The sequence below is a fragment of the Chlorocebus sabaeus genome, chromosome 2, assembly GCF_047675955.1.
Source record: "Chlorocebus sabaeus isolate Y175 chromosome 2, mChlSab1.0.hap1, whole genome shotgun sequence".
NCBI lineage: Eukaryota > Metazoa > Chordata > Mammalia > Primates > Cercopithecidae > Chlorocebus > Chlorocebus sabaeus.
This window is the reverse complement of record NC_132905.1, coordinates 20504838-20517846: the sequence shown is the minus strand read 5'-3', so window position 1 is coordinate 20517846 and position 13009 is coordinate 20504838. Positions and strand designations below refer to the sequence as shown.

Sequence of the window (13009 nt, the reverse complement as noted above, 5' to 3'; positions counted from 1 at the left end):
CTGGGGCTATAGCAGTGAACAAGATGAGTGCAGTCCTTGCTGTCCCTCTCAGAGCTCTGTGTAGTGGGAAACAGGAGTGTATGGGCAGTTACTGTGGTCTAAGTGCCATCCACGAAGGGAACCCAGAAATGAGGGTTTTGATGTGGCTGCTCAGCAGTGAATGATGGGATGGGAGGTCAGGTAGGTTCCCAGCAATACTCACTCTGGTGGCATACTAGAACAGGCACCAAGGCCAATGTAAGAAGTCTGGTGTGGTCTTTGCACCAGTGCTTTCAACTCTGTTTGTTACTCATCATGGTGGGTGGTGGGCAGTGGTCACAAGCCCTGCCCTGGTAGGGCAAAAGGATCAAAATTTGATCCTTGGGTTGGATTCAGCCCTAAAGCCAGATATTATGTATATATCCTAATTAATGAAGATTCAGAATCTCTAAATTCCAAAGCACGGAAGAGTTTACATTTCAGGCTTTATACTGAAATACTAAAATTCTATCTTATTCTCTCATCCAGGAACATGACATCGATGCAAGTGAAATAGATCCCAGAACACTTTCTGAAGACCATGCCTCTTGAAGCTTTTTCTGCCTCCTGATTCTCTCTTTATAAACTATTAAACTATTTTCAAATTGTTCCTCAACTTCTTATCAAAATTGTTTATACACTCTTTCCTCCATGAGCTATGAAAGGTATATGCATCTTCTGTAATACCCAGATAGGTATAAGATTTTTCACAAAATCCTTATGTAAGATACATTCCATTTTTAAAAATTAAATGTATGGTTGCATCTGTCTTTTTATACCCTATGAAACAGTCTTTCATTGCATTTTTTTTTTTCAACCCCAGTTCTGGATTTGAGTCTTTTACCAAAGACATAAATAACTCTCAAGCTTGTTGTAAATACTGTACAGCTTTCTGGACCAGTTGAAAGGATGCAACACTGGCTGGGCATGGTGACTCACACCTGTAATCCCAGCACTTTGGGAGGCCGAGGAGGGCGGATCACTTGAGCACGGGAGTTCGAGACCAGCCTGGCCAACGTGGTGAAACCTGTCTCTACTAAAAATACAAAAATTAGCCAGGTGTGGTGGCACGAACCTGTAGTCCCAGCTACTTGGGAGGCTGAGACAGGAGAATCACTTGAATCTGGGAGGCAGAGGTTGCAGTGAGCCGAGATCGCACCATTACACTCCAGCCTGGGTGACAGTGAGACTCTGTCTCAAAAAAGAGAAAAAAAAGGTGAGGTTGCCAGGTGCAGTGGCTTATGCCTGTAATCCCAGCACTTTGGGAGGCCGAGGTGGGCGGATCACGAGGGCAGGAGATCGAGACCATCCTGGCCGACACGGTGAAGCCCCATCTCTACTAAAAATACAAAAAATTAGCCGGGCTTGGTGGCAGGCACCTGTAGTCCCAGCTACTCGGGAGGCTGAGGCAGGAGAATGGCCTGAACCTGGGAGGCAGAAGTTGCAGTGAGCCAAGATCGCACCAGTGCACTCCAGCCTGGGTGACAGAGCAAGACTCTGTCTCAAAAAAAAAAAAAAAAAAAAAAAATCCTGATTTTCAAATGATTTCTTCTTGGTAAAGCTCTGTTCATAGGCTTCCATTCTTTCCCATACTCAAACCCTAGTACACGGCTTATTCAGAGTTGCCAGCCAGGGCAGAGTACTGGGCAAGGGGGAGGCCACTCCAGGGGCAGAATTTGGGGGCTCTAGCTCAGAGCTGGGAGATAAGCAGCTAGAGGACAGGCCTGGGGAGTGCTGTGGCAGTGTGTTCCGAATACATCCCCAAAATGTATTCAACGATTGTCTCCCGACCCAAAAAAGCAGCTAGAGGACAGGCCTGGGGAGTGCTGTGGCAGTGTGTTCCGAATACATCCCCAAAATGTATTCAACGATTGTCTCCCGACCCAAATACTCTCTTATCCTGTGGGCTTGATGCTCCTCCCATTGAGAGATGGGGTCTGTGTTCCCTCCTCTGAATCTTTGAATCTGGCACTGTGGCGGAAGTGATGCTGGCGACCTCTGAGGCTAATTCATAAAAGGCTATACAACTTCTGCCTGATTCTCTTGGGACATTCACCTTTAGAGCACAAGACTCCATTTAAGAAGTCCAAGGCCATGTGGATAGGCCGTGGATAGGTGTTCTGACCAACAGCCAGAGATCTCAGTCTATATCAGCATCTTGGTATAGATCGCTTGCCAAACGAATGATGATACCTCCAGATGACTCCTGGCCCCAGCCATCAAGCACCTCAGCCTTTTGCCATCCCAACTGAGGCCCCAGATGTCATAGAGCAGAGACAAGCCAACCATGCTGCATTCTTTCTGAATTCCTGACTCCCAGAATCTATGAATATAATAAAATGGGAGTGAAGGTGTGCCCTCACTGCCATTTTGTTATATTTGTTTTTATTTTTATTTTGATTTGTTTTTTTGAGACAGGGTCTCATTCTGTCTCCCAGGCTGGAGTGCAGTGACGTGATCCTCAGCTTACTGCACCTTCTGCCTCCCAGGTTCAAGTGATTCTTCTGCCTCAGCCTCCCAGTAGCTGGGATTACAGGCACATGCCACCATGCCTGGCTAATTTGTTATATTTTTAGTAGAGACAAGGTTTCACTATGTTGACCAGGCTGGTCTCAAACTCCTGACCTCAAGTGATCTACCTGCCTCGGCCTCCCAAAGCGCTGGGATTACAGGCATGAGTCACTGCTCCCAACCTTGTTTTTTATTTTTTCGAGACAGGGTCTTGCTCTGTCTCGAAGTACATTGGTGTGATCATAGCTCACTGTAACCTCAACCTCCTGGACTCAAGCGATCCTCCTGCTTCAGCTTCTCAAGTAACTGGGACTACAGGTGTATGCCACCATTCCCAGCTAATTTTTAAAAATGTATTTTGGGTCTTTCGTCTGAGCCACCAACATGCCATCCAGACTGAGGAAGACCCAGAAACTTTGGAGCCATATAAGCCACGGCCACAGCTGCATAGGCAAGCTCCAGAAGCACCCCGGAGGCCATGATAATGCTGGTGGAATGCATCACCACAGGATCAGCTTCAACAAATACCACCCAGGTTACTTTTAGAAAGTTGGTATGAGGCATTACCACTTAAAGAGGAACCAGAGTTTCTGCCCAACTTGCAGCCTTGACAAATTGTGGACTTTGGTCAGCGAACAGAAACAGGTGAATGCTGCTAAAAACAAGTCTGGGGCTGCTCCCATCATTGATGTGGTGCGATTGGACTACTACAAAGTTCTGGGAAAGGGAAAGCTCCCACAGGAGCCTGTCATCGTGGAGGCCAAATTCTTCAGCAGAAGAGCTGAGGAGAAGATTAAGGGTGTTGAGGGAGCCTGTGTCCTGGTGGCTTGAGGCCACATGGAGGGAAGTTCATTAAAAGCTAACTACTTTAAAAAAACACACACACACGGCCGGGCACGGTGGCTCAAGCCTGTAATCCCAGCACTTTGGGAGGCCGAGACGGGCGGATCACGAGGTCAGGAGATCGAGACCATCCTGGCTAACACGGTGAAACCCCGTCTCTACTAAAAAATACAAAAAAAAACTAGCCGGGCGAGGTGGCGGGCGCCTGTAGTCCCAGCTACTCAGGAGGCTGAGGCAGGAGAATGGCGTGAACCCGGGAGGCGGAGCTTGCAGTGAGCTGAGATCCGGCCACAGCACTCCAGCCTGGACGACAGAGCAAGACTCAAGTCTCAAAACAAACAAAGAAACAAAAAAAAACACCACACACAAAACAAATAGGCCGGGCGTGGTGGCTCACGCCTATAATTCCAGCACTTTGGGAGGCCAAGATGGGTGGATCACCTGCTTGGGAGTCTGAGACCAACCTGCCCAACATGGTGAAACCCCCCATCTCTACTAAAAATACAAAAAATTAGCCAAGTGTAGTGGAGTAGTCCCAGCTACTCGGGAGACTGAGGCAGGAGAATCACTTGAACCCGGGAGGCAGAGGTTGCAGTAAGCCGAGATCTCACCATTGCACTCCAGCCTGGGCAACAAGAGTGAAAATTCTGTCCCAGAAAATAAATAAGCTTTTTAAAAATGATATATATATATATATTTTTGTTTGTTTGTTTGTTTTTGTTTTTGTTTTTGTTTTTGTGGTGGGGGGAGCTGGGCATAGTGGCTCATGCCTGTAATCCCAGCACTTTGGGAGACCAAGGTGGGATGATTGCTTGAGCCCAGAAGTTTGAGATCAGCCTGGGCAACATAGCAAGACCCGGTCCATCTCTATTTTTTTATTTTTATTTGAGATGAAATTGCAGACATCATAGTACTTTACCCCTAAAATAAATCAATACCTATGGAAATAAATATTGCTGAGGCTGGTCTTAAACTCCTAACCTCAAGCGATCCTCCCACTTTGGCCTCCCAAAGTGCTGGGATTACAGGCATGAGTCACTACACCTGGCCTTAAAATGGCAGTTGTAAGCCACTGATTTGGAGTAATTTGTTATAGAGCAATAGGTAACTAGAATAAACACCTATAATCTTACAAGGAACTTTCTGGTTCTATCTGAATCTAATCCAACTTCGACTTTCACTTTTCGAAAGGATAACTGAGGTCTAGTTGGGGAAGAGACTGGCAATCTGCCTACTAACCAGGAGTTTCTCCCACCACGCCCTCCTGACCAAGAAGGTGCCTTGGAGGAAGCAAGGCCTGTTCTACCACAGGGTCAGTAGGCTTTTCGCCTTCATCCACAGATGGCTTGTGGCAAGGATATATTTTTTTGTCCGATTTATGTGAAAACTTTGAATCTAATTGTGTGTTCTGTGAATTGGGGTAATGGTTATTGTTTATAGAGCATAAGCCAAGTTTTATATTCTACAATGCAAACAGATACCTGTTTCTCAATAAAACTGTTTACATTCAAAAAAAACTTTGAGGGCTGTGCATGGTTGCTCATGCCTGTAATCCCAACACTTTGGGAGGCCAAGGCGGGCAGATCACTTAAGGCCAGGAGTTCAAGACCAGCCTGGCCAACATGACAAAACCCTGTCTCTACTAAAAATACAAAAAAAAAAAAAAAAAAAGGCGTGCGTGGTGGTGCACGCCTGTAATCCCAGCTACTCGGGAGGCTGAGGCAGGAGAATCCCTTGAACCCGAGAGGCAGAGGTTGCAGTGAGCCAGGATCGTATCACTGCACTCAAGCCTGGGCAACAGAGCAAGACTCCGTCTCAAAAAAAAAGAAAACCCACTTTGAAACAGAAAAGTGTAAAGAATAGTACATTAAACACCAGTGTGCCCATCAAACTTAAAAAAAATTGTTAACATATTACCATATATGCTTTCCATATGTATAATCATTTTATATTTCTTTTTGTTAACTTTTTTTTTTTTTTACATGTAGACCTTAAAATCCCAGTGTATGCACCAGGCACAGTCGCTTATGCCTGTAATCCCAGCACTGGGAGGCCAAGGCGGGCAGATCACTTGAGGTCAGGAGTTCAAGATCAGCCTGGCCAACATGGCAAAACCCTGTCTCTACTAAAAATGCAAAAAGTAGCCGGGCGTGGTGGCGGGCGCCTGTAATCCCAGCTACTCGGGAGGTTGAGGCAGGAGAATCGCTTGAACCCAGGAGGCAAAGGTTGCGGTGAGCCGAGGTTGTGCCACTGCCCTCCAGCCTAAGCCGACAGAGCAAGACTCTGTCTCGGAAAAAAAAAAAAAAAATCCCAATGTATGTATAATCTTTTTTTTTTTTTTTTTGACAGAGTCTTGCTCTGTCACTGAGTAACTGGGATTACAGCGTGAGCCACTGCCCCCGGCCTGTATAATCTTTTTTTTTTTTGAGACAGAGTCTTGCTCTGTCGCCCAGGCTGGAGTGCAGTGGCACCATCTCGGCTCACTGCAAGCTCTGCCTCCTGGGTTCAGGCCATTCTCCTGCCTCAGCCTCCTGAGTAGCTGGGATTACAGGCACACACTACCATGCCCAGGTAATTTTTTGTTTATTTAGTAGAGACGGGGTTTCACTATGTTGGCCAGGCTGATCTTGAACTCCTGACCTCCTGATCCGCCCGCCTCACCCTCCCAAAGTGCTGGGATTACAGGGGTGAGCCACCTCATCCGGCCTTGTATAATCATTTTTACCAAACATTTGAAATGAAATTGCAGACATAATAATATTTTACCCTTAAATACCTCATTGTATAACAATAATGCCATTATCATTTCTATTACCTAACTTTTTTTTTTTTTTTTTTTTTTTTTTGAGACAGAATCTCGCTGTCGCCCAGACTGGAGTGCAGTGGCCCGATCTCCATTCACTGCAAGCTCCGCCTCCCAGGTTCATGACATTCTCCTGCCTCAGCCTCCAGTGTAGCTGGGACTACAGGCGCCTGCCACTGCACCCAGCTAATTTTTGTATATTTAGTAGAGACGGGGTTTCACCGTGTTAGCCAGGATGGTCTTGATCTCCTGACCTCGTGATCTACCCGCCTCGTCCTCCCAAAGTGCTGGGATTACAGGCATGAGCCACTGTGCTGGGCCTATTACCTAATGTTTAATGCATATTCAGACTCTCCCCTAATTGCCCCCAAAATGTGTTTTATAGATGTTTTTTCAAGCGAGGATTTAGTCAGAGTTCACACATTATATTTGACTGTCTCTTTAAATCCAGAACAGTCTCCCTATCTCTTTTCTTTTTTAAATGATTTTTTTTTTCACAGACAGGGTCTTGCTCTGTTACCCAGGATGGAATTCAGTGGCGCAATCATAGCTCACTGCAGCCTCGACTTTCTGGACTCAAACGATCCTCCCACCTCAGCCTCCACAGTAGCTGGGACTACAGGTGTGCGCCACCATGTCCAGCAAATTCTTTAATTTTTTGTAGAGACAGGGTCTCACTGTGTTGCCCAGGCTGGTCTGGAACTCCTGGGCTCAAGTGATCCTCCCACCTTGGCCTCCCCAAGTATTTGGTTTACAGGCATGAGCTACTGCTCCTGACCAGATACTGTTTTGAAAAGACCAAATTAGGTGTCTTGCAGAATATCTCACATTCTGGATTTATCTTACTGCTTCATCATAGTGTCTATTAACTTGTTCCTTTATCTCCTTTATTTCCTGTAAACTGAAGTTAGGTCTGAAGGCTTGACTGTGAATTAAACATTTTTGGCAAGAATATTTCATAGGTGGTGATGTCAGATTAGTTTTTATTAGTAAAATTAAGCTTAATCAACTCGCTAAAGTGGTGAGCGGGGGTGTTTTAAAATTCAAACATGAGCCACAAAAATGCCTCTTTATCCCAGCTGCTATTCACTATGTGCACAAACTTCCTGGTACATAAGATCGTGAAAATGAAAAATAGCCGACTCGAACAAGTGTTCCAACTTCACTCTAAAAAAATAAAAAAGCAGGCCGGGCGCGGTGGCTCACGCCTGTAATCCCAGCACTTTGGGAGGCCGAGGCGGGCGGATCACAAGGTCAGGAGATCGAGACCATGGTGAAACCCCGTCTCTACTAAAAAATAGAAAAAAATTAGCCGGGCGCAGTGGCGGGCGCCTGTAGTCCCAGCTACTCGGGAGGCTGAGGTAGGAGAATGGCGTGAACCCGGGAGGCGGAGCTTGCAGTGAGCCGAGATTGCGCCACTGCACTCCAGCCTGGGCGACAGAGCGAGACTCCGTCTCAAAAAAAAAAAAAAAAAAAAAAAAAAAAATTAAAAATAAAATAAAATAAAAAAGCAACGACAATCAAAAACAAAAAACAAAAAAAGAAAACATATATACCAGTCCTGGCAGATAACGGTGTAAAAATAACTGGAGATTGCACCACTGCACCCCAGCCTGAGCAAAAGAGTGAGACTCCCGTCTCAAAAACAAAAAACAAAACCCTCTGATCCGAGTTTTCGGGGAGACTAATTTGAGTCATAATACAACTTCGGTCTTCCGCACAGCCCGTTCCGCGCGTGAATTACTATTTCTCTACTGCAATTGCCCTGTCTTGATAAATCGGTAGTGTTCAGGCAGAGGGCAAGATGAAACCACTTGGGCAACCTTACAGGGCTGCCCTTCCGCAGCTCACAATCTAATTGCTGAGAGAAATTAACCTAGTAAGAGCTGCAAACTGGACACCGAGCATGCAGTGTGAGGAGCTGGTCCAGAGCCTCTGAGCCACACTGGGAAGTCAGGGACGGTTCAGGGCCGGGGGCGACACAATGTCCGAGGCCTGCGACGTCCCGCCCTTGCTCCCTCTCATCCCTGCGACTTTCTTTCATCCGTCCTCCACATGAAAGAGACGACGCCTCCGAGAAGAAGACTCTGGGACGCGGGACTGGGTAGAGCTCCAGAGCCCCAGCAGCCCGGCTCAAGGTCCCCTGCGCATAGGCGCCCCACCGTGACGTCAGGGACGCGACTCCCGCGATGCCCCGCGCGCCGTCTGATCTCAGGCGCGGGCTCAGACTGGGATCTCGGAGTTCCCCTGCGCCTTCCTGACGGTGCGTTCTGGCGGCCTCGGGCGCGGGCTCTGCGATCGGACAGCCTGGAGCCTTTGGCCTCGATTTACATGGGAGGCCCCTCGAAACAGGGCACGTCACTTGCCCCCGGTCACCTGCGGACGGGGAGACTCTCGGGTTGACTCCAAGGCCTGACATTCCCCTCCGGTTTTCACCGAGGAGGATGAGGATGTTGTCAGGAGCTGCGGCAAGGCTGGAGGAGCTTGCGTTGGGTCCACCCGCCTCTGGACAGGCCTTAGCATTCACCCGCAGTTTCTCCCTGACTTTGAACCCAAACTCCCTACCCCCGCAAGTCCTTCCCTGTTTGATTGCTGAACTGCAAGTGACGGAAGAATTAAGTGTTGGCGAAAGCTGATGCTTCAGGGGGTGCAGGGTAGAGGTCAGGGGTGGGGGCCTCGCCTTGTGGTGTGCATAATGTAGCCCAGGGTCCTGGCACTGAGTCTTATCAGGAATGCAAGGGATTTGGATTAGATGGTTTCTTAGTAAATTATCCCCCTATGCAACTGCATACCTGAGGAAACCGCTGGGGCTGGCATGAGCCTGGAAAAACCCAGGAAGGGTTAATAGCCCTGTCCTTTAGTCAGTGGCCCCACACTTCTTCCAGTGACTCAGAAGGGGCCCCTGGAGTCATGCAAATGGAACATACCCATCATGCACCAAAACGTCCTTGTGTCTCCTTGTATCCTCTCCACAACCATTGTTACTTTAGATTGGTTTCTGTCACTTTAGATTTGTGTGTAATTTCTAGAGTTTGTTTTTTTGGTCTTTTTTTTTTTTTTTTTTTTTGAGGCATAGTCTCACTCTGTCACCCAGGCTGGAGTGCAATGGTGTGATCTGGACTCACTGCAACCCTGCCTCCCAGATTCAAGTGATTCTCCTACCTCAGTCTCCCAGGTAGCTGGGATTACGGGCGCGAGCCACCGCGCCCGGCCTAGAGTTTTATATAAATAGTCTTATAGGCCGGGCATGGTGGCTCACACCTGTAATCCCACCACCTTGGTAGGCCTAGAACTCCTGACCTTGATGTCAGGAGTTCGAGACCAGCCTGACATGGCGAAACCCCGTCTCTACTAAAAACACAAAAATTAGCCGGGTGCGGTGGCTCTTGCCTGTAATCCCAGCTACCTGGGAGGCTGAGGCAGGAGAATCACTTGAACCTAGGAGGTAGAGGTTGCAGTGGGCCGAGATCATACCACTGCACTCCAGCAGGGGTGACAGAGAGAAACTCGGTCTCAAAAAAAAAAAAAAAAAAAAAAAATTAGCCTGACATGGTGGTGTGTACCTGTAGTTCCAGCTACTCAGGAAGCTGAGGTAGGAGGATGGCTTGAGCCTGGGAGACAGAGGCTGCAGTGAGCCAGGATGGCTCCACTGCCCTCCAGCCTGGACTAGAAAGCCAGACTTTGTCTCTAAAAAATTTAAAATTAAGAAAAAAGATTGCCGGGCGCAGTGGCTCACGCCTGTAATCCCAGCACTTTGGGAGGCCGAGGCGGTTGGATCACCTGAGGTCGGGAGTTCAAGACCAGCCTGACCAACATGGAGAAACCCCGTCTCTACTAAAAATACAAAATTAGCTGGGCCTGGTGGCACATGCCTATAATCCCAGCTACTAGGGAGGCTGAGGCAGGAGAATTGCTTGAACCTGGGAGGCAGAGGTTGTGGTGAGCCGAGATTGTGCCATTGTACTCCAGCCTGGGCAACAAGAGTGAAACTCCGCCTCAAAAAAAAAAAAAAAAAAAAAAAAAAAAAAAAGGATCATACAGCATGTTCTCTTTTGCTTCTTTTAGCACAGTTTGTAACATTTATATTTTATCAATAATTTCTTCCTTTTGTTGAGTAGAATTCCACTGTATGGATAGATTTGTCTTTTATCTATAATTTGTTTATCCAGTCACCTGTTGACATTTAGGTTGTTTCCAGTTTGGGATTGTAACAAACAAAGCTATCTAAAAGCTTTGTGTGGAGATATGTATTCATTTTTCTTGGAGTGGCTAGGTGATATGATAGGTGTATATTTAAGGTTTTTTTTTTTTTTTTTGAGACAGAGTTTCCCTTTGTTATCCAGGCTGGGGGGCAGTGGTGTGATCTCGGCTCACTACAGCCTCCACCTCTCGAGTTCAAGTGATTCTCCTGCCTCAGCCTCTTGAGTAGCTGGGATTACAGGTGTGCATCACCGTGCCCAGCTAATTTTTTTGTATTTTTAGTAGAGACGGGGTTCCACTGTTGGTCAGGCTGGTCTCAAACTCCTGACCTCGTGATCTGCCCGCCTCAGCCTCCCAAAGTGCTGGGATTACAGGCGTGAACCACCGCGCCTGGCCCTATTTAAGTTTTTAAGAAACAGTTTTCAGGCTGGGCATGGTGGTTCACACCTGTAATCCCAGACTTTGGGAGGTCGAGGCAGGCCGATCACGAGGTCAGGAGACCAGCCAGTTCGAGACCACCCTGGCCAACATGATGAAACCCCGTCTCTACTAAAAATACAAAATTAGTCAGGTATGGTGGCGTGTGCCTGTAGTCCCAGCTACTTGGGAGGCCGAGGCAGAAGAATTGCTTGAACCTGGGAGGCAGAGGTTGCTGTGAGCCGAGATCGTGCCACTGCACTCCAGCCTGGGTGACACAGCGAGACTCCATCTCAAAAAAAAAAAAAAAAAAAGAAAAAGAAAAAGAATTTTCAAAGTGGTTGTACATTCCCACCAGCAGTATTTGAGAATTCTAATTGCTCCCCATCTTCATCAACATTTGGTATAATTAGTCTTTTTAAATTTTAGCCATTCCAATAGGCACGCAAATCTCATTGTGGTTTTAATTTACATTCCCCTAATTACATGGTATTGAGCATCTTTTCATGTGCTTTTGCCACTGGATATAGGATTTGCAGGTGGATCAGATACGTGATGTGAGAGAAGAGTCAAGAATAATTTTGAACCCTTGCCAATCCCTGAGTACTTCCTAATCCCCCTCCTCCTTGCCATGCGCTGGCTATTTCCTGTGCCATTCCCTGCATTGCAAATTCCTAAATCATCCAGCTCTAAAGAGCCTTCAGTGATCCTGTTGGGTGGGCACTCACAGTCCTGGCAATTGATCTTCTCCTGTACAGAGCTAATTTTCCAGTCATTATCTTCTGTACCAGTTGGTGAGCTTCCTGAGAATATGGATGGTTGGATTTTCTCATTATGACTAACCTCTAGTTGTAGCCCAGACTCAGACTTTCAGTATACATCACAAATGGTACTCTCCAATCTAATACCAAGTTGTGGATGTTTTGCTTCAAGCTACCAGCCCTTAGCTGTGTGATCAGTGCCATTTACTTAATATCTCTGTGTCTTAATTTGTTTGTTAAAATGTTAGCTGCCGCACAGAGTAATAAACATTAAATGCAAAATAAGCCAGCACAGTGGCTCACGCCTGAAACTCCAGCAAGTAGGGAAACTGAAATGGGAGGATTAAACCCAGGAGTTTGAGCTTGTTTGAGCCCAGGAGTTCGACGCTACAGTGAGCTATGATGGCACCATTGCACTGCAGCTCCCCAGATTGGAGTGCGGTGGTGCCATCATAGCTCACTACAGCCTCGAACCAGAGTGAGACCTCATCTCTAAAACAAAAAAGGCAAAATGAATGTAAAACTCTTAATATGGGGCCAGGCACATAGTGTCTTCCCTAGGAAAATCATCCTGTTATTCTTATCTTTTTCTTTTTTTTTTCCGAAACAGGGTCTCACTCTATCACCTAGCTCAGAGTGCAGTGGTGAGATCTGGGCTCACTGCAACCCCTGCCTCCCAGGTTCGAGCAATTCTTGTGCCTCAGCCTCCCGAGTAGCTGGAACTACAGACGAGCAGCACCACACCTGGCTAATTTTTGTATTTTTCAGTAGAAATGGGGTTTCACCATGGTGGCCAAGCTGGTCTCGAACTCCTAGCCTGAAGTAATCAGCCCACCTTGGCCTTCCAAAGTGCTGGGATTACATGTGTGAGCCACCTTGCCCAGCCAAGCTGTTATTATTTTCTGATCTGAATACTTCGATAGTCCATTTCTGGAACTCAAAGATAGGTGCTTTGCAAATGGTTATTAATGTAATCACAATCTTTTGAGTAGTAAAAGCAGACATTGGGGGCCGAGCACAGTGGCTCACGCCTGTAATCCCAGCACTTTGGGAGGCTGAGGCGGGTGGATCACCTGAGGTTAGGAGTTCTAGACAAGCCTGACCAACATGGCGAAAACCCATCTCTACTAAAAATACAAAATTAGCCTGTAATCCCAGCTACTTGGGAGGCTGAGACAGGAGAATTGCTTGAACCCAGGAGACGGAGGTTGCAGTGAGCCAAGATCACAAGCCATTGCACTCCAGCCTGGGCAATACAGAGCGAAACTCTATCTAAAAAAAAAAAAAAAAAAAAAAAAGCAGGCATTGAATTAGTTTGATTCCTTGAATCAAGTAATTGAATTGCTTTCCCTCCTCCTTCCATTGAGATCCACACTGTTGTAGAAAGTGTCCCTTTCCAGGCCGAGTCCTTGGCCTCCTATGCCTATATGGCCATTTGTTTGCTATTGTGTCTCTG

The 13009-nt window shown here is 46.9% G+C and overlaps 1 protein-coding gene and 1 pseudogene across 2 annotated transcripts in view; both read left to right on the top strand.

Moving 5' to 3' along the window:
* Nucleotides 1-806, top strand: part of IFT52 (intraflagellar transport 52) — a 57795-nt gene extending 56989 nt beyond the window's left edge. For both annotated transcript variants that reach the window (XM_008016900.3, XM_073006473.1), the window contains one exon: nucleotides 508-806. In XM_008016900.3, the coding sequence (XP_008015091.2) occupies nucleotides 508-570 (63 nt within the window). In that variant the 3' untranslated portion in view covers nucleotides 571-806. The remainder of the gene's footprint in view (nucleotides 1-507) is intronic.
* Nucleotides 807-2832: 2026 nt separating this feature from the next.
* Nucleotides 2833-3465, top strand: LOC103245759 (large ribosomal subunit protein uL15-like; annotated as a pseudogene).
* The last annotated feature ends 9544 nt before the right edge of the window (nucleotides 3466-13009 follow it).